Raw genomic sequence first — 27661 nt, 5'->3', positions numbered from 1 at the left:
TGTTTTCTGGCTAAAAGCGTAAAAAAAAATAATTTTGTTACGAGAAAAAACCCCCCAAAAAATAATAAAAAATCAAAAACATGTTTTTTGGGGTTTAAAAAAAATCTATCTATATTTTCTTCCAGAATACAACAGTTATGTCATTGGCTTTTCACAAGCCATTGATTTGAGTATCATCAATCAGCATATATAATACTGTACTGTAAGATGATTTTTTTTTTTACTGAAACCATAGAACTGAAATGTTTCAATTAAATACCCATAGTATGTTTTCTCCTTTTTTTTCAGACAAGAAAAAGTCAAACAGCTACCGTCTACGTCCTTTGTGAAAAAATCCAGTACACCCCGGCACGGTTTCCTCGAACTCATTCGGATGTCCCGATTTTTTTCCTTATTATTCTTTGTTATAATTCCATTCCTACACATAATACGGTGGATATTCAAACTAGATATCTTTCAGGGACGAAGGAAAGACCATACCGCTGAGCCAAATTGAGCATATAATAACTTAGAGAATCACATTTGTCCCGGGATATAATATATATAAAATTCTAGTTAAATGGTTCCCTGTTGTATAAGCAACATGATTGCCAAGACACGAATCAGAAAATTGTGTGAATGTTGTCATAAATTTTCATGGCAAAGATGTCAACTCTGTCTCTGCAATTAAGTTAAGCTACAACGATGTACTTTTAATGGTTACTTTACACACCTAAGTAAAGATAAATCCCTTTTTGTGAAAGGAGCTGATTTCGGTATGTGTTTGTATGTACATTTAGAAAAGATATAACACAGTAAACAGGGAAATCTTGAATTTACAAATATTTCAAATGAATAGGGTAAATGCTGACATTCACTGCCATCTGTCATCTGCATTTTTTGCCAAATTGGGACCTAAAATTTGCCAAAAGAAACCCCAAAATTTGCCAAGAAATTTGCCAAAAAGACCAAAATTACCAAAATATTTGCCGAGGAGAACTAAGCGTTTCAGTAAAAAATTAACATGCGATACAGAAAATATATATATAAAAGACAATTTATTACATTTAAGGAGGCTGCATTTATTAATTTAATGAAATGACTGTGAATAGCATTGTTACAAAGATTTTAAAGGATCATTATCCATAGAGAGTAGCTTCCCTTGGTTTGGGCCCAGGCAAAGCTGCAACATTTCTCAAGTTTCGCACTTTTTTTTTCGTAATTTTGTTTTCGTTTCTTTTTTTTTTCCAAATTTGCCAATTTTCCCAAAATTTGCCACGATTTGCCAATTTTGGGAAATTTGCCAAAATTTGCGGATCGCCCTGATATTTGCGGATGACAGTGACATGTTTGGAATATCTTTCCTGCACTGATACTTTAATATGTTTACCCTTAAACAGCCTTGATTCAATTTTACTTTTGCTCCTATTAAACAGCGTTATAGAGAAATCATTCCAGTTAAGCAGCATTCCATTTAACACCATTCTGCAGATGTTCTTCATGATTGAAACACCACTATAAGTATAAGGACTACACAAATCATAACAATAATGATACTGATACACAGATTTCTTTCAGTTCCATATATGTGTGTAATCCATAATGACTGATGAAAAGAGAATGAGAGACAATTTCTCAAGGGTGACTATCCATCCATTCTAATGGAACTACCATTAACTTGAACCATAAAAACTTGACCATTTATATAGCGCAAAATCCACTAAACATCCTCAAAGTGCTTTACAAGGGATCCCTAAACATGTAAGTGGGGTTGTCAAACCTGTTTGGTGATGTTACAATTGTCTTTCTGACAGAGACAATGCTGTTAACGTCCAGGTACTCATTTTACAACTGAATACGATGAGAGAATGAGAGTAAAGAAACTTTTCCAAGGCACTGCTCAGAGTAGGACAGGTACTATAGACATTTTTAAAAATCGAGACACATGAGGCCTATTCACTATAGTTTATGACAAATCTTCAAACAACTCGGCATGCCTCGTCAAAACCAAAGTAACAATAGATCACTATTTTGACTGTGCTCTGATTTATCACCTCCTGATTACCAATCAGACGTACGACATTACTTATTTTGACCGGTAATCAGAAGCTCTGATATTCAATCCCCAGTAGAGGCAGGCTATTTTTTGGGATGTTTTTTTTTTTTCTTTGTACAATTTCAAACATACTTTTTCAGATCTTAGATCAGAAGAATGGTGTTGAAAGTGACTCAGTGGGACAATTAATTGTGAATATATCAGTCAATTTAAAGACACTGGATAATATCGATATTATTCTTAAATGTAAACAATTTTTATTTACTGTCAATTTAAACAAAAAATTCCCACAAGGATGATCTTTAAAACTGTACCAATTATGCAGCATACTCTCTGATTAACCAGCTTATATTGCATAGAAAAGAATTATGTCACATACAGATTGTTCCACATAAGCAGCATTCTAATTACCAGCTTTGACTGTATTACTACCATTGTCATTTTTCATTTTGTGAGGGAATGGTATTGCCCAATGGGTCTTGTGCATTGGACACAACTGATTCAGGTACTTTAAGCTGTTATCAACCACCGAGGCTTTTAATTTTTTTCCCATAAATAAAAGTTCTACTATCATTTTCAGTTTACAATTGACCACTTGAATCAATGTCTGATGTACTCATTAATATTCAATTTCCTCTATAAAGTTATTAAAAAATCACGGATTCAAGTCATTATCTTTCAGCATATCTGTAATCAGTATTTTCATTAAATATATTTTGTTTCATATTTCATATAAAAGAATATTTATTCTTCTAATTTATGATATTAAAATCTGTACTTTGTTTGTTCCAAAAAAAAAAAAGTGTTTCATTTTATAAAACAGTATCAATAACAAATTAGAGATATGCCGAGATTTGTCAGCTATACAATGTACGAAAATTTGTGAAGGGCCAGCCTTTTGAGGATTAATCTGTATTTGAATCTTTGCATCCTCACCATGAGAACATCAATAACTATGCCACTTGGCCTTCATTGAACCTAGTGTCAGATCAATGTAATGCTTTCATGGTGATAATAGTCAAGTCTCCAGTTATAACCAGATAAAGAGTCAGTCATGATGTGAGGCTTAATCAATGTGATTTTGAGTAAGGTCCAGATTGGTCAAGATGTTTGTAAACAAAAAAACAAAAATCATTAAAACAAAGTCAATCCAGTCTATTAAATCTTTATATTGAACTGTAACAAAACCAAACAATTATCCCCACTCCACTCAAACACTACATTTCATCACTATCTACACTCATCCATCATATGAGCAACAAATTGTGATAAAAAAAATAAAAAAATGAATTAACAAGTCACTGTAATGGAGTTTCTTTCTTCAAACTTGCTGTCTCTGACTTTGGGGTTATCTTCATTGCTAACACATCTTGTTTCAAACGCTCAGCCAGTTTTCTGGCCTTATCCTTTTTCTTCTGCTCTTTGGCTTCTTTTCGTTCTCTCTCTTCTTTCTCCTCCACCATTTGTTGGAACTTGGGATCATTTGCTTTGATGCGATATCCAAAGTGCTCCCTTGCTTCATCCAACAGGGCCTCCTTCTTTTCCTTCTTTTTCTGAACTTCTAACTCTGTGTCTGCCACCTTCCTGTGATACTCTGTAATCCATTTCTTCATTTGCACCATATTCTTTTCCACCTGCTTTTGCCTGGAAAAAAAAAAAGAAAATTTAAAGTACATAAAGAGATAAATGACAACTTAAAAAGAGATGGAAAATCTTAAAGCTTCATTTATAAATAACTCCAGCATCACAATTGAGTCACAGTTGCCTGAGGAGAGGAAGAATGTGGTGTTGGTGGCTCATTGATATGGTGACTCATCTTGTTAACAAAAATTACATGATGTTGAGCATGGTCCAGAGCTGGATGGGTAACAAGAATGGCAATACTATGGCCATGTGTTTTTCCATTGGCAGGGCACTTAAAACACATTAGCCACTCAACTCATAATAGTATGAATGAGCTACTGGCTATAGGCAGTGTCAGATATTCAAATACAACTACAGTTCAACCTGCCTATAACGATATCGTCGGGACCGGCAATTTTATGTTGTTATAACTGAACCTCACTATGTCCAATAAGTACATAAAATAAAGAAAAAAAGAAGGTAAAATGCAAGGCAATGCTTGGCAAAGAGAGAGAGAGTCAATCGAGGTTTTAGGTGGCCCTTAAAAAGGCTGCTTTAGAGGATGGGTGGTTTGTTTTTTTAAGGTTTAGATGAATGACAACCTTATCAATGCTTATAGTGTACAGACTGTCAGGTACTCTCATTGATCCATAACTGGCATTCTAAGGTTGACCAATAAGCCAGCATTGCCATTAGGTGCAACAGCAAAGAATCTCTTCTCCTGAAAATTAGACACCCATGATTGAGATTACTTCAAAATCATCCATTTTACAAGTTGGTAGCAGTTTGTTTTTTTATTGGACGGATTTCAAAACTTATTTGCTCTACGACTGCCCGTCAGATGCGAGACTAGCAAACATTCACTGATTGGTGAACAAGCAAAAATTGTCACTGTTTATCAGAACCTAAAAACAATTGATTTCATTGATTGGCAAATAACCTTTTTTTTTCATTAGATGACTACATATTTAATTAAAATTAAGCCAGAATGTTGCTATATTTGGGATTTGTCAAATCTAATGTTGTTATATTTGGTATTTCATTACTATTAACATTTGAAAAAAAAAACCAGGACTTCGGCATGACGTCGTTATGAATGGTTTTTACAACTGATATCGTTACAAAAAGGACGCAGACAAGCTATTTTACTATGTGAAATGGAAAAATGGTTGTATATGTATGACCTGCTGAAGACATAAAATGAATGATAAATGAAGCTTTGTAAAGCACAGTGAACATGGTAAATCAATGGAAATGCGCTATTTAAATGTTCATATTTCTTTACTTACTTTCCATTTCAGAGAAATAATGGAATAATAGAAAGATTTAGAGTCAATTGTGTTCAACACACTTGTGTGAAAAGCATCAAAGAAAGAATAAAACCATGTGTCCAGTTTGAGGCCATCAAAAGTCACACTAAATGCTGGCACAGGATCACCGTAAAAAGAGACACTCAGATGTTTTAATACATACTAATTGAGAGAGACCATCAAAAAATATTATTTTCAGAGGAAAACACCTGCATCCACATCAGACAGCTGTCTCAGCAAAGCCAAATCAACTCATCCCAGAACAAAGCCGAAAAAGACCCAGGGACAAACCAAAGGAGTGCCCAAGAAGGCGGGGGGGACGGAGGGGAAAGAGAGAGAGAGAGAGAGAGACTCCACCAGGATTAAAACAAAAACGCACCGCTCTGTCCTCGCCCTCAATGAATCATCTTTTTCCTGCCTCATGATTTGTATCTTCTCCATCAATGGAACTTCTAGTTCCATTTCTTCGTCCTGCATTCTTGCAATTTCTTCCATTGACGGCCATAACAACCTGGGATCTTCTCCACTCCTTGATCCATAAGTCATGTACATCTTTTGTCTTCTCTGGAGATCTTTGAAGGGTGGCTCTACAATTTTACCATGGAGCTGTTCATGATATTTCAGCGGGAGACCAGACACATTTCGGATTTGCTCCAAATACTTCTTTTCCTCTTCTTCAGCCCCTAGACAAATGAAAGAAAAACTTTTTGAATCGTCATGAACATAAACAAATCTCTAACAATTTAAAACAATTTCTTAACTACACTCAAGGGGTTTTCTGTCAATCAACAGCTCTGTTAACAGCAGCTGGTCAACAATTGTTTCACTGGCACTATGCAGAAAAATTCTACACAATTTCTCTAGACTCACATACTAACATAAACCAACATTTTTGGATAGCCTCAAACATGACTACTGAAAAACATCTCAAATTATGTTCTATGTCCTCAACAACGACAAAAATTTCTAATCATGACAGAAAATAAGTGTAATTTGCAGAATAGGATATGCAACAAAATCAAAATAATATGAAAGAAATCCATATCAAAAGCCATTCAAAATGTGCACTAACTTAAAAACCTTTAGTTACGATTGGGTAGTATGAATCTACAAATGATTTGAGGATACAAAATTTGAAAAAAAGATTGGCCATGATCCCTTTTATTTAATTGAGAATGAAGCTTATACACTGCACAGAACTCCCCACCCTGATAAGAATGTTAAAAAGCAGAATTTTTTTTTCAAACCAAATCCGCAGAAAAAAAAATTCTTCTTCGTGTATATTTTTTCTAAAATTTTTGTTTAAATTTTCCTTACAGTCATTGAGGAAAATACAAAAAATAATAATGTAATGCAGAGCAGATATACCGACAATGGTTAAATTGACATCACACATATATTGACATGACATCAGAGTCCCATTTTTTTCGCTATGTAACATTAGTAAATATAAATCACCTATATCAACAAAAATTTTACCACATGACAGTTATATCGACGTTGTGAACCATTGATACCCACAATAATTTGTCTTTAAAAAAAGAATGAATACAATTTATATACAGTCAAGATATCATGCAGTGAAATAAAACAATGAAAATGCGGAGATATCACGCTGTGATGTAAAATAACAGTCAAAGAAAATGTGATATAATTATTCAATGACATCCAGTGAATCGTCATTGATCATAACTGTGATGTCAGCAGTCAAGTCTAGTCCCAGGCCATGTCAGCTTTTCTCGGAACTGATACCAATAATGGAATTCCAATATTACATGGCTTTCAACAAATAGCCTGATCATAAATGCTCCCCAGATCACCCATTATGTGCGAGACTGTCTATCTGTCTTTGTAAGCTGCCCTGGCCAATCCTTGGCAATGAGACAGACTTCTAATTCCCCCCCCCCCTCCCCCCTTCCCAAAAATATAATTTTTTCATTTTCTCATATATGCAATACCAATGCTCAGCTTCTCGGTTTCGATATTATCAGCAAGGCCAATGCCACTATTACTTATTACTGGTACTTAGTCTCAATACCACTCGACAAAATAGTTAAACGGAGTGGCTATTCGTCAGTACTGACCCCCAGGCGCTGGCACCTGCGGGTCAGTACTGACGAACAGGCACCGGCGTCTGGGGGTCAGTACTGACTAATACTATTACTAGTACTGATGCCAATTGGTCAGTTCTGACCTGGCCACGGGCGTTGACGGTACCAAAATTATGGAAAAATGCCATTTTAAAAAATAACTTGCTCTACAACAAATAAATCAGCATTTCCTGTCCCATACTAGTACTAGTCGCAGGGAAGCCCTTGTTTTCACTAAAATTTTTTGTCGGTTTACGTGAGATTTGTTTAATAAATATATCAATAATTAAACAAGTGAAATTGTCCAATCCTGAGAAAAAGACCAAATTTGGTGTTGATCGCCAAACTGGAAGTCCTATATTTCAGTTCATCCAACGCGCATGCTCACTGCACTGATGCGTGGCGCCAGAACTGAAAGTGAAAGCTCTTTCATTGTCTCGTCTTTCTTCATTCCTGTCATTTGAAATTCGGCTTGCTCGCATCTTACTGAGACAGGAAAAGTAGAAAACGGTAAGGGCTGCCTGAAGCCGGTGATCGTAAAATACTAACGAAAGAGTGAAAATGAAAGGCTTCGTATGGGAACAAAACAGACAATGGACGTTTCGGGTACAAACCCTTCATCAGCACAACAATACACAAATAAACGTGGGAAACAAATAAAATATAATGAAAAATAACTTGTATCAGTCTGTACTCAATGGTGGTTGCAGTATGAATGAAATGTTAGCGTGGGTAGAGGATAGGGTGCCCCAGGGGGGTGATCTGACTGATAAGAAAAGGTCAGCGTCAGGGAACAGAACCTTCCAGAAAATAATGGAAGATAAAAGACATATATAAGTGGTAGTAGTAGTAGTAGAAGTAGTAGTAGTAGTAGTAGTAGTAGTAGTAGTCGTAGTAGTAGTAGTAGTAGTAGTAGCAGTAGTAGTAGTAGTAGCAGTAGTGATAGTAGTAGTGAGTGTAGTAAATAGTAGTAGTAATAGTAGTAGTAGTAAGTAGTGAAAGCTGTAGTGAAACAGTAGGGGCGAGGTGAAAAAGTCACGGCGGATGGGGTGTTGAATGAACGAAGGTCGAATCTTCGCGAAGGAAATACGAACGGTCGGATGGCTGGCGATGTGATAGTAAAGTGGAATATAGATAGATAACTATGCGATTACTGCTCTCTGTTGGGATTGCTTACGTTGGTGAGACCGGAAAGAGGCTGGGTGACAGATTCGTGCAGCACTTGCGCGACATATCGAACTGTGCAACACTTCAATCTGCCGGACTACTGCGATGTACAGCGTGTGTGTGTGTGTTTGTGTGTGTGTGTGTTTAGTTTTTGCTATTCGGACACTTCCACCCGTCGACGTAGGGAAACTCACCTGATCAAGTCATTGGGAACGCTGACTCCACGCAGACTCAACACCAGGATTGACCACCACTAACCTCCACTTCGTATCCCGCTGTGCAACCACCTCTTAGTCAATACTATCTTTGAGCCTTTTCGATGTCAACGTCACCCATATTCATAACCACTGCTGCCACTACAGCTACTGCTGCTGCTACTAATACTACTACTACTACTTCTACCACCACTACTACTACTACTACTACTACTACTACTACTACTACTACTACTACTACTACTACCACCACCACCACTACTACTACTACTACTACTACTACTACTACTAAAACTTCTACTACTACTACTACTACTACTACTACTACTACTGTTTATACAACTACCCTCTCTCTCTCTCTCTCTCTCTCTCTCTCTCTCTCTCTCTCTCTCTCTCAATTCCCCCTCTCTACCGGTCCGCCTCCCCCCCTTTTTTTTTCCTTCTCTCCCCCTTTTCTATCTATCTATAGATAGTATGCAGATGACGTCACTCATGCCTTTGTTATTGTTTTTGCCATCCGCGTTTGTGAGTTGTTCTCACTAAACTGTATTAACCAGACTATAAAAGTTCATGGTTACACAGAGTTCGTGTGTTGGTCCGTTATACTTCCGGATGGCAATGTTGTGAACTCCTTGGCCAAGCGCATTCTATCTATATTCCACTTTACTATCACATCGCCATCCGACCGTTCGTATTTCCTTCGCGAAGATTCGACCTTCGCTCATCCAACCCGCCTCCGCCGTGACTTTTTCACCTTGCCCCCTCCGGTTTCACTACAGCTTTCTACTACTAACTACTACTACTACTGCCACTACTACTACCACTACTGCTACTACTATTACCACTACTACTTCTACTACTACTACCACCACTAATATGTCTTTTATCTCCCACCCACGTCTTATAGTCGGTGTTACGATTTAAGAAGCCGTACTTTAAAACTGCGTTCACAAGTTCAGTTATTTTCAGTATATTCTTATAATAATAATAAATAAATAAAATAGAATTCCCTTTATTCATGGAAAATTTGTATCTAGGGTCAATACCAAGGGAAGGCTGGAATAACCTAGGCATCAGCCGCAGTTCAGTGCCACAAGTCGAGCTAGGGCGAAGTGACTAGCTCAAGGTCACACAGGGCAGCGGCGGCGGTTGATCGAACTCGGTACCTTTCGGGTACGAAGCAAAGACCGTACCGCTGAGCCACGCTGCCCAAAAATAGAATAATCTAATCGTTATCAAGTTTCTCCTCCTTTCCGTTATTTATTATCATTATTATTATTATTATTATTATTATTATTATTATATTATTATTATTATATTATTATTTTTATTATTATTATTTTGCATGACAAAAAAAAAAAAACAAAAATTAAAAAATCCTCACCAATAGAATGGACAAAGTATTATAAAAGAATCGTAACAGGAAATATTATATAACACATTTTCCTCTATTTTTCTTTAAATTAAGCTATAACGAAAATATACTGGGAAAAAAACAATAAAAACCAAAAAAAAAACAAAAAAACAACAACAACAAAAACCCAAAGAAATAGAATGGACAACATAAAATAAAAAAGAATCTTATGGTGGCTTGAAATAACGAGTCATATCGTTGCCCCAACGGCATCTAACGCGTTAGAAATCAAACTTATCTAAGTGACCAAGTGTTACTGTGTGCCATCGGATAAGTTGGCCTGGGATTTTAATTGTTTTGTTTTTTTAATGGTATACTTTAGGAAGTGACGAATAAGTGCGAAGAGGTCCTTGCACTGACGAACAGGTCCGATGTTCGTCAGTGCTGATCAATGGTGGGCAGTGGCACAGACCGAAGAGAGGTTGTCTGTGGGCGGTGGCATCTGTTGTTCAATACTGACCAATAGACACCAGGTTATTGGTCAGTACTGACCTCCAGGCACTGGCGTCTGTTAGTCAGTACTGACCCGCATGTGCTAGCGCCTGGGAGTCAGTACTGACCAATAGCCCTAGCCACAGTTAAATCTAGTTAAATCTTAAAAGACACCATTGTTGACGATGTGGAGTCAGATGAGGAGAGTGCACCATTGGGACCAGTTTCCAGCCATACCACTATAGTAGCTATCAAGACCCTACACTACACTTGTTTTGCACAGCAACTTCACAAGGGCAATTATATTTGATGTCCTTGTCAGTGCTGAGGAAAGGGTCCATAAAAATATTCTTTGCCTTCAGAGACAGACCACAATAACAGACTTAAGTCAAATAAAGTGAACCGTAATAAATTTCTAAATCGGCCATTCTAAAGGCCACCAAATCATCAATATTGACTTCCCTTATTATCTCGCCTTTTCTCGTTTGTTCACCTTTTATTTTTATTTATTTATTTTTTTTTTTTGTTTCTTTTGAATGACTATGTAGACATTTTACCACGGTCCTGATGATATCGATATATCCGTTCTCAACTGTTTTAATAATAATAATAATAATAATAATAATAATAATAATAATAATAATAATAATAATAATAATAATAATAATAATAATAATAGTCTAGACAATTTAATTTAAATTTAACTTAACTTTCCTGGACTGATTTGATAGAGATATTCTTTACTCAAACAAAGCTTTCGTTACGAAGAAAAGACAAGTTCGTTATTTATTGTACAGGGTTGAACCCAAGGGTTTTATGAATAATAAATATATTCAAACATTTCTACAAATCGGCAAACTTCACTTACAATATTGTTCAATGTCAATGTCACTGTCATGTTCCCCCGGTTTGTTATTCTCCACTGCTGTTGAGACACTCCGACTTGAACCCCGCAATGACTGAAATCTTAAAAGTGCTACTTGTGCTCTCCATCTAAGAAATGTGATATTGGCCATTTTTTCAAGCGTGAAACCTGCTGTTTATAAACAAAAGTCGATGGACAATTAAAAATCCAGTGTCATTCTCATATAACACCCTGTCCTGCCATAGGTGAAACAATGAAAATGAATAATGAATGATGATTGTTAGGTAGCAGTATCGACATTTCATCGTATAGAAATGTTTCGAATCTTTTATTGTCAATTCTACTTATTTATTCCTAATAATCACAAGAAAGAGTCAAACAGACATCCTTTGTCAAAACAATAGCTATCAACACTTTTGCTCACTTGACTTGTGAATAAACTCATATTTGAATGTTCTTATAATACAGTACCATACACAGCAGAAATGATAACAAACGTCTATTTATTTATTTTTAATCACCCCTCCACTCCTGCTGATCGAGCCTCAGATCTTCTGAGGCCATGCATGCTTCCATGAGGAAATTAGGGGTAACGGAAAAGTTTGAATGACTCACTGTTTAAATAATATTATTTCCCTATTTTTTCCTCAATTAGAGACCACGAGTTTCATTGTTAATTTTGGTGTTGCGGCATATAATAAATTTACTTATTTATTTGTAACGTGCATTGAGCATTACACAGTGATGATAAAGCCCGATATAAATGCTAATGTTATTATTATTATTATTATTATTATTATCATCACCATCATCATCATCATCATCATCATCATCATCATCATCATCATTATTATTATTATTATTATTATTATTATTATTATTAATGGTAACGTGCTCCTCGGAAACCAAGAGATCTGAGGTTCGATTCCCATTCGCTTTGTCTGACATTGTGTCATACACATTTATTTAGATTTTTTTCTCTCATATACAAATAAGCCTACGCTGACAAAGCACGTGTATTTACCTTATTTTGGCCAAAAATAAACAAACTTAAACGTTTCGTATCGATTGGTTAGGGTGATCCTAAAATTGTCAAAAACGTATTAAACCTGAAACAACAGTAAGGGGAGTTCTATGGCAGTCTGAAGTTTGAGACCTTTAGCATGCTCGAGATCTGTCGTTTTATGAAATAAAATACCCTGCCCAAAATTAGAAGTTTTGACATAGTAATGAATCACACCGCCATCAACGTCAACAGACATAAAGGGTGATTGTTTGTTTGTTTTTATCTATTAAATTTATTTCATTAAGGTAAACATATTCTTTGAATTAAAAATATTTCAATTTTTGTATGAGGTGAAAAATTCATTCAGAATTTGTTTGATAAGCTAAACATAAGGAACGGACAAAAGATAACCATTTGGTGAAAAAAAACATGTTTTTTTTTGTTTTTGTTTTTTCGTGGAATGAGAATAAAAACTTTGCCTTGCGTCATGTTCCAAAAAATTATGCGTTTCAAAATTACAGTTACAGTTTTGATAACAATAACAAGTTCAATCAATAATATTCTTCAGGATTAACAAATGAATATGAATCTTTGTTCTCTATTTCTGTATGTGCACCGCCATTTCTCTATCTCTACGCGGTCCTGATAGCTCAGTTGGCAAAGCCCTCGCTTCACACGCCAAGGGACCAAGTTCGATCCCGGATGCAGTCGAGATCCTCCCCCCCCCCCTTACTTTCCACCCAGCAGTGAATGGGTAGCTGGGTCTGTTTGATCTGGCGGAAAGTACTTTGCGATAGACTAGCGTCCTATCAGAAGGATTATGTCCGTTTCACGCTATAGAAACGGAGATAAACTCTGGCCCCATATGCTTAATGGATCTGAAGGACTACTACCACCATTTCTCTAAAAAGAATCAAATCTATTTTTTCAACTCAATTGCTATTGTTAACATCTCTTTTGTCATTGATTGCATTGCTTCTTTCACCATTTTGCAAGTCCGATAACCCAACTCGTTATGGGCTCGTGTCTCAAACCAACCCAAAATGTTGTCCATTACAACTACTATAACTCTAGCCCATGTTATCAGACCTGCTAATAATATTATTATTATGTCTGAACTCATCTGAATCGAATTTGAATTATCGTACGTAATTGAAGGAGGAAGTAATCGGCTTTTTAACTTTTGTGTATTTTAAATGGACAGTCCAAGTACAACGACAAATGATGTGGACGTTTCGGGTTTCCCCTCTCTAAAAATAAGAAAAGAAAAGAAAGAAGAAGACAAGAGGCCAGGCTCTGAACTGGTACTAATTTACATCAATAATCAATACTTTGACATGACATCATATGAAAATGGTAATCAATAAAATGCAGAATAATCATCTTACGCCGACGTGTACTTATTTACTGTCTGATAACCCCAATTGTTATGGGCCGACGTGCATCTATTTGCAGGTCTGATAACCCAATTCCTTATGGACTCATTGTTGTAATGGAAGTCTCAAAAATTACGCAAAACATTGCCCATTACAACAATGTTAAACTAGACCCATAAGTTATGGGCCCCATTCTTGTAATGGAAATACTCTCGAATCAACGAAAAAATTGTCCATTTTTATCATTACCAATATCAGTTCAATGTTCTTTCACTGTGTACCATTAAACCACATATAATTTGCTATTTACGTGTATTGATTCACAATATTTAAAGAAAGGGGCAAGATGATCACCCCATGGACGTCTTACCCCACTGGGGTGGACACCTTACCCCACCCATGGGACAAAACGTCCACCTTGATGTTAAAATTTAAAATTGGATTTACTCTAAGTTAATGGACATTACAAGCTTGTTGGGATGAGTAGCATTTGGTTGTCAAGATAACATCTTGTAATGTCAATGTGAAAACAAGAAGCTCTAACTTTCCGGGAAAATCTATTTAAAAGTTAAGGTGGCCGTCTTACCCCACCCTCCCCTACAACAATGTTAAAACGAGCGCATAATTTTTTCCAGTTATCCGACCTGCATATTTGTGGATGCATTAATATGAAAAGCAAAAAGAATGATGACAATGTGTTTTACTGTTGATTCAATTTCTTATCCGTTTGCGTAAAAAAAAATAAAAAATAAAAATAAATAAACCAATACCCCCTCCCCCTAAAAAAACCTCTTATACTTCTTCCTCTTAATATATTTGGAATGAGATTGCTGCGCATTTTTTAAATATCGATTAAAACGGAGATTTCCAAAATTAAGATTCAGCCGATTTCCACATTTCGAGTTCAAAACTTCCTATACTACCAAGTCACTCGTCGTTGTCATCGACGGATGACAGACAAAATAATTTATCCGGTGTTTCCCTGACTTCCTGGCGCTAATAATAATGGCATCAGACAATGCAAAGATGGATCACGTCTCTACTATTTCTTCAAGCAGAGAGTCAAAAAAGCAGAGGAGTAAAAGTCACACTTGTAAGTAAAATACAATCTTTGACTTAAGAGTAGATGGATAAAAGAGAATGTTTATTGAGATAACGCAAGATTCTCTTCAGACCCAACCGATTTTTGTTCACTTCTAACCTGTTGTGGTTTTGTGGACGGGAGGGGAAAGGTTGGGGGTGTGGGGGGTGTGTAATAGTATGTCTTCTTCTAAATAAACTCACAAGACTTCACGAAGATTGAACAGAATCTCTCCAAATAATAATAATAATAAAATCGCTTTAAATGCAAAAATCCTTCACAATGGCTTAGCAGTGGAAAGGAACAAAATAAATTCAAATATTAAAAAATCCATTAAACGCTATATAAATGATGTTGACGATGTAGATCTTTTATACGAGAAATTTTGTATAAATAAAATAACTAAAATATTAAATGACCAGTATCATCCACTAAGACCATCAATTATTATGTCAGAAAGAAGTGGTCGCCCTTTCTCTATTTCAACAAAAACAGAGAGACACCGAAAATCTTTTCTGCCGTCCAGTATTAGGCTTTATAACAACCAACAATAATCATTTTATATAATTATTTCTCATTTTTACTTTTTAAAAATATAAATATTAATTTATTAATTTATTTGTTTTGCAATCTTTTCAATTTTCAATTTATAGTGACAGTTTTAACTATTTTACAGTGTTGAAATTATTCATATTATAAAGCGCAGCTCTGGTTATAGAGCTGCTCCTTTTATATATATATATACATCCTATTTCCATTGTATTTTTATCTTATGTGTAAATTATAACACGTCTGTACAAAAAATTTCCTTTTTGGGATGCAATAAAGTATTATTATTATTATATTATTATTATTATTATTATTATTATTATTATTATTATTATTATTATTATTATTATTATTATTATTATTATTATTATTATTATTATTACAATGACGGTTTGGTTATAAACCCCTCATTAACCCAAATTAAAACACACACACACATATACACACACACACACATATATATATTTATACACACACACACACACACACACATATACACACACACGCAAGACGGATTAAGCGGTCTTATCCCCTTATCTCGGGATATCTTCACTTACTTGACTTATTCCTCTTCGTTCTTTGTGGAGCATAGGGCCTCAACAGTGGTCCTCCATTTCCTTCTGTCTTGGCCTGGGTCCTCTAAGACCTGATTCACGCATAGCAATACGCCCCAGACTTATAAGTCTCAATTGCTGCTCGCGTCTCCCGCGTAGGTTCTGTCGCTGGAACGGCAATACTGGAGTGACCTGCAAGCCTGAGGAAAATGTATGGAGATCTCGAGCTGCCCAGTCGTCAAACCCCATATCTCGGCTTCACTCAAGTTGTTCGCATGAAAGAAGAGCAAACAGTACGCGTTTGGCAGGAGTTTCCGGAGTCAGCTAGCTTTGCACACTGGTCCACATTTGAGACCTGTCTGAAGCTATGATTATTCCTGTCTTGCAGGGCTAGCAGGTCTGTTTGGGGTGCCCCCCATTTACGTTGTGTTGCCCTACAGGTTCCATAGATAGTCACCAAAAAAAAAAAAAAAAGAAAGAAAAAGACACAAACACACACACACACAAACAAACGCGTCGCTATTTTTCGGCTTGTAATTAAAAGACTCTTCAGTGGATTTCTTTTCATATTTAAAACACAAATAAAACAAATGCGTATACGTATGAATTGAGAAACAAAAAAGAAACAGTGATTTTTTCAAAACCGTGTTCAGAAATACAATATCAGAGAAATATGACGCAACTTTGCAGAGAGTAAAATGGCGATGATCTTAACTTTTGTTGCCAATTTTAGCAAACATTAAGTATGCCACCATAAACTTTATTTTCATCATAACCATCGTGTAAGAAGTCGTCTGTGTAACACACTTACATACCTATTTTAGTCCAATGATATGTGACTGGACATGCATAGAGTTCGCGAAGTCCCAGGCTTGAGAGTTTTTGCCAAGATGAGGCCATTTAAATCGATCGATATTTTAAGGACGAGTTTTCTGGGCAAAATTTAAAAAATGAAGATTATATAGCGCATTTCATCCTCATCATCATAATCACCATCGGCACTTGATTATTCTCTTTAGATGTTTTGACGTCACAAATTGCCTACGGAGGAGGACTGATTTTGGTTGAGATCGAACAAGAGAGAATGAATCTGATGCCAAGACCTGTGGTCACAGACACCTTGGATGGTGTCGGGCGTCCCTCGCCCCTCGAGCCAGAGGTATCAAGATTAGAAATGAGAACATTACACCTCTCTCTCTCTCTCTCTCTCTCTCTTTATATATATATATATATATATATATATATATATATATATATACACACACACACACACACACACACACATATCCTGTGATCATCGTCTGCTCAAATAAAATAACTAATAAAGTAAGAATTCTCGAAATAAATAAGATTTTAAAATAAAAAGGTAATATCGCATTAAAGGCGTCATGCTGTTGGCTAGGGACCCCCTGTAAAGCGCTTTGGGCTCGTTTAGTGGATATTGCGCTTTATACTACTCAATCGTAATAAATTTTTTTAAACGTGTATTTTGGGTCATATCTTTGGTACTGGTTTGTGCGTCTTGTGGACACACTCGGATCACGACTAGTGTGCGGCGCAAAATCCTTCATGGTTATATTATATTATGTCAAAGGTCTTATCCGAATGAATTACTCCTTAATTAAAGGTAAAAGAAATCACATTGCCATCCTGTCATAAAAATACCTCCTCGCCCCTTTATTTATTTCCTTTTTTCTCTCTCTCTCTCTTTGCCCAGACAAACTATGTTGGGATACGACATCTGCAAAATGAGGAGATCAAGAAATTGGGTAGATAACAACTGTCGTGCAATGAGAAAACGCACATTAATATTAAAATCGATCTTTTACTTTCAATAACTCAAAGAATTAAGATGATTGTCAGCTTGTCAAAATTCATTTATTAAACCCGAGACTTCAAAGATTTCTCAAATTAAGAAGTGTTGACTAGTTGAGTGATAACTTAATTTATCGATATTTAAAGTTTAAAATGAAAAATATTCTGACAAAAATTATTTTAAAAAAAAGTTAATTGTCGTTGCTGTTTTGTTTGTTGTTTTTTTTTGTTGTTTTTAAAAAAATTGTTTGTGATATGTTTTGTTTTGTCTCATTCTTCTTCTTATTTTATTAATAATAATATTAACAATAATAATAAAAATAATAATAATAACAATACTGTCATACATACCCCCCCCCCCCCCCAAAAAAAGGGGGAAATTTGTGTACAGCTTTGTTCAACACAGTTAACACTTTACTGAGGGCCACTCAGATGGAAACATTATTTATTACTCTATTATTATTTGTATTATTATTATTATTATTATTATTATTATTATTATTATTGTTTATGTATTATTATTATATTGTTGTTTATTATTATTACACGTTGTATGTATAAACGTATTAATCATCATTTTATTATTATTATTATTATTATTGTCGCGCGTCTTTGTTGTTTGTTTTATAGGCGCTGCAAACAACATTTAGTGCATATTAAAGCTCGTAAAAAGGAAGAAAGTGAAGTCCCAAAGTCTAAAATAATAAATACCAAAGAAAGGCAAACAAAGAGGAACTTTAGATTCAAATAAGGTACCTATGTAGATCCTAAGACTCTATCGAGACTATTTAAAACAGCTTAATCTCCATAGACGGAACATAAAAACACATGTGTAAACAAAAATAGTGCATGACAGAGAGACGATTCACAATTTACAAGAAAAAAATACCGTCTCCCAAAACTCTAACTAGTATACATTTGACTGTTTCCCTCCCAGCCAATGGCAGGACAAAACCAAATAATCTCATTCCAAGACAAAGGGGAATGGTACAAATAGGAACAGATGTAGATTCCAAAGGCATATTATCATTGTGCATAGTTTAAGATCACCTAAAAGTCTCATCCACATGATCCCACTAAGAGGAACACACTCAAATGCTCACATTATACATTCAAAACAACATATATAACAATACATAACATAGAGATGATTTACAAGGGAAAAAAAAGATCATCTCCCAAAACTATGCATTTGACTGTTTCCCTCCCAGCCAAGGGAATTGACCAAACAAGTAATCTCATTCCAAGACAAAGACAAAAAGCAAGTTGGAAAACAGATATAGGGATAGAAGAAACAGTAAGTGGCCTCCCTGTCCACCAGACTATAGGAGGTCAGGAACCCCAGTTAATCTACCGATTTGGAGCATTTTTTTTTTGGTGTATTCTCAGTCTTGTTGCGGTTATTTCCCTTGTTAGAGGACGATTATTTGTTTATTAAACAATTAATAGAAATAACTAGCACAACATTAAATACAATTCCATTTGTCCAAATATCTATTGAGATAAAGTTGTCCCTCGAGGCAAAGTAATCCCATTATTTGACAGAATTCGTAATTTCCCATAGGCATAAAAAATAAATCAATTAATTACAGTGTCATTTATCACAAGTGGCTTGTGATTTAATGTCATTTCCTTTTTAATATAATAATCAGATCTTCCAAAACAAATCGTAAAAGATTCAAATACCGGTATTGATAGTAATATATAGAACATTTTTTAAAAAAATGTATCTTCATCTACTATTATAAGTTACTTTTACCATTTATTCTATTGTAGAAGGAAACCAGTACAACCCATCCATCCAGCAACAAGCTGAAGATGTTAGTGAAGACTTCAGGCCAGCAGACACGCTGGACCATGAGAAATGGCGGAATGTGGCACAGAAAACAGATGAGAAGATGGTCAAATTGGGTAATGCGCTCAAGTTGGGTGATTAATTCCGTAATTTGTAAATGTTTGGGATTCAGTTTTGTACAAATATGATCGTGTTCACAAAGAGCAAATACAGTTGAAATAGAAGTACATAGTAGTAGTAGTAGTAGTAGTAGTAGTAGTAGTAGTAGTAGTAGTAGTAGTAGTAGTAGTAGTAGTAGTAGTAGTAGTAGTAGTAGCAGTAATAGTAGTAGTAGTAATAGTAAAAGCCTCCCCCAAAAATGTGCTTTTATTTAGCGCAATATCCACTAAACCTGCTCAAAGCACTTTATAAGGGATCCCTATCCAACAACAACACTAAGCATGAATGTTGGACGAGACATAATGCATGTTCCCGATTCCGCAATATTACAATATGAAAATATAAGAGAGCTTGACAATAACTTGTAGGTTTTGCAAAATTCTTTAGTGCTTCAATACTTATCTTATTCTTAATTGAAATGCTTCATCAAGCGATTCTGACTGAACCAAGCAACCATGTCATATCTTATTTGATCTAATGTAATCCACTTACAACTGAAAAAAAAAAGGAACATTTTGGACTCAAACCGAGATTTAATATTGTTTTCAGTTAATTGATGAAAGAAGAAGAAGAAGAAGAAGAAGAAGAAGAAGAAGAAGAAGAAGAAGAAGAAGAAGAAGAAGAAGAAGAAGAAGAAGAAGAAGAAGAAGAAGAAGAAGAGAGAAGAAGAAGAAGAAGAAGAAGAAGAAGAAGAAGAAGAAGAAGAAGAAGAAGAAGAAGAAGAAGAAGAAGAAGAAGAGAAGAAGAAGAAGAAGAAGAAAGAAGAAGAAGAAGAAGAAGAAGAAGAAGAAGAAGAAGAAGAAGAAGAAGAAGAAGAAGAAGAAGAAGAAGAAGAAGAAGAAGAAGAAGAAGAAGAAGAAGAAGAGAAGAAGAAGAAGAAGAAGAAGAAGAAGAAGAAGAAGAAGAAGAAGAAGAAGAAGAAGAAGAAGAAGAAGAAGAAGAAGAAGAAGAAGAAGAAGAAGAAGAAGAAGAAGAAGAAGAAGAAGAAGAAGAAGAAGGAAGAAGAAGAAGAAGAAGAAGAAGAAGAAGAAGAAGAAGAAGAAGAAGAAGAAGAAGAAGAAGAAGAAGAAGAAGAAGAAGAAGAAGAAGAAGAGAGAAGAAGAAGAGAAGAAGAAGAAGAAGAAGAAGAAGAAGAAGAAGAAGAAGAAGAAGAAGAAGAAGAAGAAGAAGAAGAAGAAGAAGAAGAAGAAGAAGAAGAAGAAGAAGAAGAGAGAAGAAGAAGAAGAAGAAGAAGAAGAAGAAGAAGAAGAAGAAAGAGAAGAAAGAAGAAGAAGAAGAGAAGAAGAAGAAGAAGAAGAAGAAGAAGAAGAAGAAGAAGAAGAAGAAGAAGAAGAAGAAGAAGAAGAAGAAGAAGAAGAAGAAGAAGAAGAAGAAGGATGACGGTAGACATGGAGGAGATGCTGAAATTGTTAAGATTGGTGAAATGGTTGAGAAGAGAGGAAGATGGAGATCCGACCGCAGAATTAATAAGCCTGCAATCCTCCTTAAATTTTCAAGCACATATTTTATTCTTTCCTCTCACAGACAAAGAGAGAGAAGCTGACAAGAAGCAAATGGCAGCTTTTCCTGCTATGACCAGAGCTGACCCATGTAACCAATACTGTGAAAACATGATGTTCGCTGGCCCAAAACCCCGTGCTCTCATGCATATGAACAAAAAATGGTGCACTTTCATGTTCTCTCCTTCCATTTATAAAGCATTCTTATATAACCCCCATTTTTTTGTAGTTTTTATTTTTAATGAGCAATCTGTTTGGTTGGTTGATGAGCTTTAATAAGCCTCTTTCAAGGGTGAAAACATCTTCAAAAGCCACCAACAGTTGTGTCTGAACAATCTCAATATTTAAAAAATTCATCCCGTAATTGGTAACGAAAACCTCTAAATTTTTATTTTGATTCAGAAGAGCACTGCGATATATATCCCTCCCAGCGACAGTTAAGTTCTTTTTTTTTAAAAAGGTAAAAGTGCATATCAACCAAATAGAAGTGTTGATGATGCCATTAACCTTTTGTTGAATAATATTTACAGTCATTTAAATAAACCAAAAGCATATTGCAGAATTCTTTTTATTGATTTTTCTTCAGCATTCAACACGATTCGGCCCATTTACTTGTTGAAAAACTGAAATGTTTGAATATAAATCCCCATTTGATTTCCTGGATTCTAGACTTTCTTTTAGAGAGAGCACAATTTGTAGAAATTAATGGAAACAAATCTAATAAAATAATTATTAATACAGTGGAACCTCCCGATTACGACACCTCCGAATAGTGACAACCTCCTGATAATGACATTGACCCCTGGTCCCGATTTTTTTTCTATTTAAGATCAGTAAAAAAAAAAAAACACTTCCAAATAACAACGCACTTTTTGATAAAACCTCCGAATAACGACATCATTTTGGCGATTTTCGGCAGTTTTCGTAGATATCTGATACTAAAAATACCGAGTATGAGTACTCACAAAGTTTATAAAAACTATTCCTGCTTGAACCAATGAGAACGCAGCTTTTGAAATCAATGAGAACGCAGATTTTTTTTTTTTTTTTTTTTTGACGAATCTTGGCTGATATGCATTAATAAAAACCAAGGTATAAATGTAAGTGTAAGCAAGTAAACACAAAATCTTGGAAAATGTGATATTATGTGGTGATAGAAGTAGTAGTAGTAGTAGTAGTAGTAGTAGTAGTAGTAGTAGTAGTAGTAGTAGTAGTAGCAGTAGTAGTAGTGTAGTGTTTTTGTGGGAGGAGGGGGAGGAATTTTGTTTGTTTTAAAGGGTTTTACAGCGCCTGTGACACATCTATGTCATATCAGCGCCAGTAAATTAAAGATTTACAATTGAAATGACATAAGAAAAAGTAAGACAAATGGGAATGGTTTAAATAGGGAACAGATGTAGATTCCAGGAGCACACTATCAGTGTATTCAGTTCAGATCACCTAAAAGTCTCATCCAGACAGACGCACAAGAACCCTCTAAGAGGAATACACTACAATGTTTTGTTTGTTTTGTAGATGTTAATAAAAACTGGTCCCGCGGGCCTTACCACGCCCACTTTGTCCGCCATCTTGGAAACCTCTAAATAACGACACCTCCGGATAACGACATAAAAACTCGGTCCCGTGGCATGTCGTTATCGGGAGGTTCCACTGTACAAGAGCCCCTCAAGAGTGTGTTGATTCTTTATGGTTTACACAAATGACTGTACAAGTGACTTGGTCCAAATTTTGAAATTTGCTGCCGACACTTCCCTTCAAGGGTTAATATTTAAAGATGATATAACGGCATACAGATCTGAGATCGACAGATTTGTTGGTTGGTGTGAAGATAACTCCCCGAAATTAAATGTGGGGAAAACCAAAGAAATGGTTTTTGATTTTAGGAAGAATACAAATTCCATCACTCCGCTCAAAATTAAAAATCAAGCTGTTGTTTCGGTTTACAAATATTTGGGTATTTTATTTGACAATAAATTGCAGTGGCATTTACAAACCGATGCTGTTATCTCTAAATTGAACAGAAGAATGTATTTTATTCGGAAACTTTCAGAATTTGACATAGACAAAACGTTATGCACCCTTTTTTATAGATCCGTTTTGGAGACCGTTATTATTTTTTGTATTACAGCATGGTGTGGAAATGCCAGTATTTGCAACATTAAGAAAATTGATAAAGCCAGGAGTTATACTCACCCAATTTCCAATGTGGAAGAACTGTTCAAGAAATTTTGTCTAAGTAAAATGGAGAAAGTTATGAAAGATGGCGATCACCCCCTTCGCAAATATATTAAGTTCTCCATGAGGAGCCGTCGCCTTATATCTATAAAAACAAAGACAACACGTCACCTTAATTCATTTTTGCCACATGATGTTCGAATTTTTAATGCCCAACTGTGATTTAAATTAAATACTATCTTTTAAATATACACTGACAAGTTCGGACTAAAGGCCAGAGGTATGACCTATCTCAATTTATTAAATTAATATATAAGGTGTTGCTATTGGTTCTTGGTTGTATATTTTTACATGTTTGTACATTTGCATATAATATATATATATATATATATATATATATATAATATTATATATATATATATATATATATATATATATATGGATACATTGTCGCCATAGATTCTCAACTTTGTGTTTATACATTTTTATGCATGCCACGTCTGTAAACGAATTTCCATTTTTTTTGGATGAATTAAGTATATGTTATTATTATTATGAATGTCAGTATTATAAAAAACAAACAAATCTAATGTATTGCATATTTTGGTATAATTATAATACATAAAGACAATTAAGCTATACGATATGTTATTCCACCTATTCTATTCAATCAAAAATAGGGGTGGCAAACAACAATGGATAAAGCAGCTACCGCCCACCATCAACAGTTTGCCAGTCTTTACCATCCGTGTGCAATGGAGACTCAGTAACAGCATACCATGTTACAGCCTTGAACTAGTGCATGCTCTTCTGTCTCAGTGAGTATAAAAATTCTTTTGAGCATCCCTGATTGTTTGTTATTATTATGTTTTTAAGGGTTTTACGGCGCTTGTGACACATTGAGGTCATTTTAGCACCAGTAAAAAGGAAGAAAATGGGATAATCAAAAAATTATAGATTTACATTTGAAAGCACACATGGAGAAGTAAGACAAAGGGGAATGGTTTGAATAGGGACGAATAGATGTATATTCCAAGAGCATACTATCAATGTGCATATTGAGATCACCTACAAGTTACATCAAGCACAGGATCCCACCAAAAGGAAAACATTCAAATGCCACCATTGTAGGAATCAAAACAAGCAATTATAACGGAGAGATGATTTACAAAGAAAATAATATCATCTCCCAAAACTGAAACTATACATTTGACTGTTTCTCTCTCAGCCAAGGATCTGACAAGGGAAAAGACAAAACCAAGTAATCCCATTCCAAAACAAAGAGAGAAAGCAAGTTGGAAAACAGATATAGGGATATAGATGACACAGTAAGTGATCACCCTCCACTATGCGAGCATCCCTGATTGCTGAACACTTGAATTTACTTGGATACATTGTATCGATGGTAAACATGAATTATCCGCAGACTCAAAAACGCCTTTTTACCACGATAATAATTACATGTATTTACAGTGAAAAACAGAAATCCACAGGGATTGGTGAACCTAGTAAAATAAGTGAGTATGATATAAATAATATTTGGGGGAGGGGGTAAAAAGGTGTGAATGACAGAGTGTCACACAAGAAAAATAATCAAATTTTTAAAAAATGTATCACAACCATTTAAGCAAAATTACAAAAGACACATCCCCTTCCTGCCCCGTATGTCAACACCCCAATGAAACAGTAACACACCACTTGCTTGAATGTCAACCTCTTGAAGACCTGAGATGCACATTCCTCCCACCAAATCCAAGCATCAGTAACACACTTTATAGTCACCTGGAACAACTACAAAAGACATCTAACTTCTACTTCTACGTCATGGCACAAGACCGAAGGGCTAGAGCTCAGGTGGTCGCTGGTTCGGATAAGTAAGATAAGTAAGTAAGTAAAAATGTATCAGCCTTCTTCAGTTGAGGGTCATAATTTTCCACTTTCATATTCTCAAAAGGCTCCGTAAAAGACAAAACTATTTTATTTCCTTCCCCACCAAACCTACATTTCCTTAGGCACGGAAGGATATTGTCCATGAGTCAAGTTTCCCAAAATTCAGCCATGGTTGTGTTCAGTGATGTCCAAACTGCAAGACGTGCCTTGAAATGTTGTAAAGGCGTGGGTTCATCAAAACCACTCATTTTGTCGTGGTGGTTTCCAGAGATGGCCAGGTATGATGACTATTTATTTTTGGTCACATCGGGAAAAAATACAAAACAAAAACACTGATATAGATAACTCTTGTAACTTATTTCTGTCCTCTGTTTGAATAAATTCCTTGACCAGAATTGACAGATTCAGCTACCTGTCACTGCTGGGCCAAAAAAAAAAACCTTTACTCAACCTGAGAATGAAATCTGTCCATTTGTTTGCGAGGACATAGCTTTACCAATACAAAATGAGCTTTGACCCCCTCGCCTGTCAAGAATTAAGAAGACAATAATTATTAAGTCCTTCTGGTGGGGAGGGACAATCTTGGACTCAAAATGACCAAAAATTTCAGCCCGATATTTTCCTCTCAGGAAGGCATTTTGCACATATTTTCCATGTAAAACAACATTGTCTTTGTCTTTTGAAAATTGTATTGGTGCCTGAGGTGTCTCATTCTATGTATTATTATGTGAACCGTGCCATCATCACAAGATATTAACAAATGTAAGACTCTTAGAGCATGATAGACTCGAGCATGATTTCCTCGAACATGGTTCCCCAAACACAGTTTCCTCAAACTCATTAGAATGTCCCACGATTTTTCATCATTACTCCTTAAACTGTTTAGTATTCCCTAGGACTTCAAGGAAACCATGTTCCAGTGTATTTACTATTGAAAACCTTTTTTTAAAAATGTCCTTGTCATCCTTTTGACCATCTGTATTTTCAGCTACAACAAAATGATCCATGAACAGAGAACGAGAGAGGAGAGAAAAGTCTTCATTCATTTGAATGAGTCAACTCTCATGAAAATGGAGTTTAAAAAGATTCAAGAGAAATGTATAATCCAACTCAAGAAGTACCAATGGTGTCTCTCCTATGACAGAAATAGTTTTGTTCCATAACCATTATGAAAGTATGCCAAAGTTTATATCAAGCCTAGTCAGAAGAGTTCTCCAAATGAAAAACGAAATGAAAACAAATGCTGAAGTCTTTTTGAATATACAAACTTACACAAATTCATGCCTAAATATTTAATTTTACTTTCTGTTTTGTTCGTTCTTATTGTTCTTAAGGGTTTTACGGCGCTTGCAACACAATTAGGTTATATCAGCGCCAGTAAAAAGGAAGAAAATGAGATAGTAAAAAGTTCTAGAATTACAATTAAACCACCCAAGAAAAAGTAAGACAAAAGGGGAACTGAGAACAAATAGGGATCAGATGTAGATTCCAAGAGCATACCACCAATGTACTTAGTTTGAAATCACCTACAAGTCTCATCCAGACACAAGCACAAAATCCAACAAAGAGGAACACACTCATTACATTATACATTCAAAATAACAAATATAATAATACATAACAGAGAGATGATTTACAAGGAAAAAATTATCATCTCCCAAAACAATTCGACTGTTTCCCTCCCAGCTAGGATTCCGGCCAGTAACAGGACAAAACCAAGTAATCTCATTCCGAGACAAAGACAGAAAGCATGTTGGAAAACAGATATAAGGGGATAGAAGACACAGTAAGTATCTCCCTGCCCACTGTGGAGGTAGGGAACCCCACACAGACTTTCTGTTTTACAAAGCCGATTCTTTTTGCTATGCTAATTACTGAACCCTTCTTACCTAGCACCATAAGCCTGATTGCTAGTAGTCATAAGCCCTATGAAGCCGAGTTTTATCCCATTTCTATAGTGTGAAATGGACAATGGCAATTGCTTGCTACCCATTGAACAGGTCACTAGTCTATAACAAAGAACTTTAACAGACCTAGCAAACCCAATCACTGCTAGGTGAACGGGGGCAAGGATGGGGGGCGGGGGATAAAAAAAATCTGCAAGCTGATTAGCTCTGCAAAACATTTTCAATGCAGCACTTACCCACTTTTTAAATTTTGACATATTTCTTCTGGTGGTCAACATACATTTATAACACAGGACAGCCCTTTAGGCACCAGCCTAAGCTACAGTTTAGGAGAGACTGTATGATACAAGTTAGAAAACATACATGCAAAAAAAAAAGTAAACAAGGAGTTGTTTGCTTTGTTTTAAGGGGTTTTGCAGTGCTTGTGACACTTTTAAGCCATTTCTATGCCAGTACAAAGGAAGATGATAGAATAAATGTTGCAGATTTGAGGCTTAGGTCACAAAAAAAAGGTAAGGCAATTTGGGACTGGTTCAAACCGGGAACAGAGATTTCACAAGCAATTCATCAATGTGCCTTTTTTGACATTACCTAAAAATCTCATTCAGGCACACACAAAGGATCATTATGAAAAGATACACTCAAATGTTTATAAAGTACAAACAATATATTCAGAATTAAAATAGTACATAACAGATAGACAA

The 27661-nt window shown here is 35.4% G+C and overlaps 4 protein-coding genes across 5 annotated transcripts in view; 2 read left to right on the top strand and 2 right to left on the bottom strand.

Moving 5' to 3' along the window:
* Positions 1 to 3336, top strand: part of LOC144965928 (organic cation transporter protein-like) — a 56171-nt gene extending 52835 nt beyond the window's left edge. The window contains exon 12 of the mRNA XM_078901795.1: positions 289 to 3336. Within this exon, the coding sequence (XP_078757921.1) occupies positions 289 to 329 (41 nt within the window). The 3' untranslated portion in view covers positions 330 to 3336. The remainder of the gene's footprint in view (positions 1 to 288) is intronic.
* Positions 1 to 27661, bottom strand: part of LOC144965923 (zinc finger protein 862-like) — a 128287-nt gene that overhangs the window by 73707 nt on the left and 26919 nt on the right. The gene's annotated exons all lie outside the window — the stretch shown is intronic.
* LOC144965932 (uncharacterized) lies at positions 3189 to 11406 on the bottom strand. Its single transcript, XM_078901807.1, has 3 exons — positions 11155 to 11406; positions 5348 to 5651; positions 3189 to 3679 (listed from the first exon to the last, which is right to left on the bottom strand). Exons 1-3 carry the CDS (start codon positions 11300 to 11302, stop codon positions 3334 to 3336), a joined length of 798 nt encoding a protein of 265 aa, XP_078757933.1. The 5' UTR covers positions 11303 to 11406; the 3' UTR covers positions 3189 to 3333.
* LOC144965877 (uncharacterized) lies at positions 14462 to 26331 on the top strand. Of its 2 annotated transcripts, none has more exons than XM_078901707.1 (8): positions 14462 to 14626; positions 16737 to 16876; positions 17435 to 17486; positions 19309 to 19443; positions 21011 to 21149; positions 23841 to 23978; positions 25173 to 25328; positions 26039 to 26331. In XM_078901707.1, the coding sequence occupies exons 1-8, from the start codon at positions 14539 to 14541 to the stop codon at positions 26211 to 26213; spliced, it is 1023 nt and encodes a 340-aa protein (XP_078757833.1). In that variant the 5' UTR covers positions 14462 to 14538; the 3' UTR covers positions 26214 to 26331. The 2 variants fall into 2 exon arrangements, with proteins under 2 accessions (XP_078757833.1, XP_078757824.1); XM_078901698.1 differs by having other exon boundaries at positions 19309 to 19461.

Source organism: Berghia stephanieae, chromosome 1 (genome assembly GCF_034508935.2).
Source record: "Berghia stephanieae isolate SIO BIC M18660-M18661 chromosome 1, UCSD_Bste_1.3, whole genome shotgun sequence".
Lineage (NCBI taxonomy): Eukaryota > Metazoa > Mollusca > Gastropoda > Nudibranchia > Aeolidiidae > Berghia > Berghia stephanieae.
Note: the sequence above shows the minus strand (reverse complement) of the source record. Positions and strands in the feature narration are given on the sequence as shown.

Excerpts from the sequence above, each read along its gene's own strand:
- LOC144965932 (XM_078901807.1), bottom strand. The coding sequence starts at position 11,302 with ATGGCCAATATCACATTTCTTAGATGGAGAGCACAAGTAGCACTTTTA. Across the intron at positions 5,652-11,154 it reads CATTGACATTGAACAATATT|GGGCTGAAGAAGAGGAAAAG; the intron begins GTAAGTGAAGTT and ends TCATTTGTCTAG. Across the intron at positions 3,680-5,347 it reads TTGAGGGCGAGGACAGAGCG|GCAAAAGCAGGTGGAAAAGA; the intron begins GTGCGTTTTTGT and ends TTTTTTTTCCAG.
- LOC144965877 (XM_078901698.1), top strand. The coding sequence starts at position 14,539 with ATGGCATCAGACAATGCAAAGATGGATCACGTCTCTACTATTTCTTCA. Across the intron at positions 21,150-23,840 it reads ATGCATATGAACAAAAAATG|GGGTGGCAAACAACAATGGA; the intron begins GTGCACTTTCAT and ends AATCAAAAATAG. Across the intron at positions 25,329-26,038 it reads TGGTTTCCAGAGATGGCCAG|CTACAACAAAATGATCCATG; the intron begins GTATGATGACTA and ends CTGTATTTTCAG.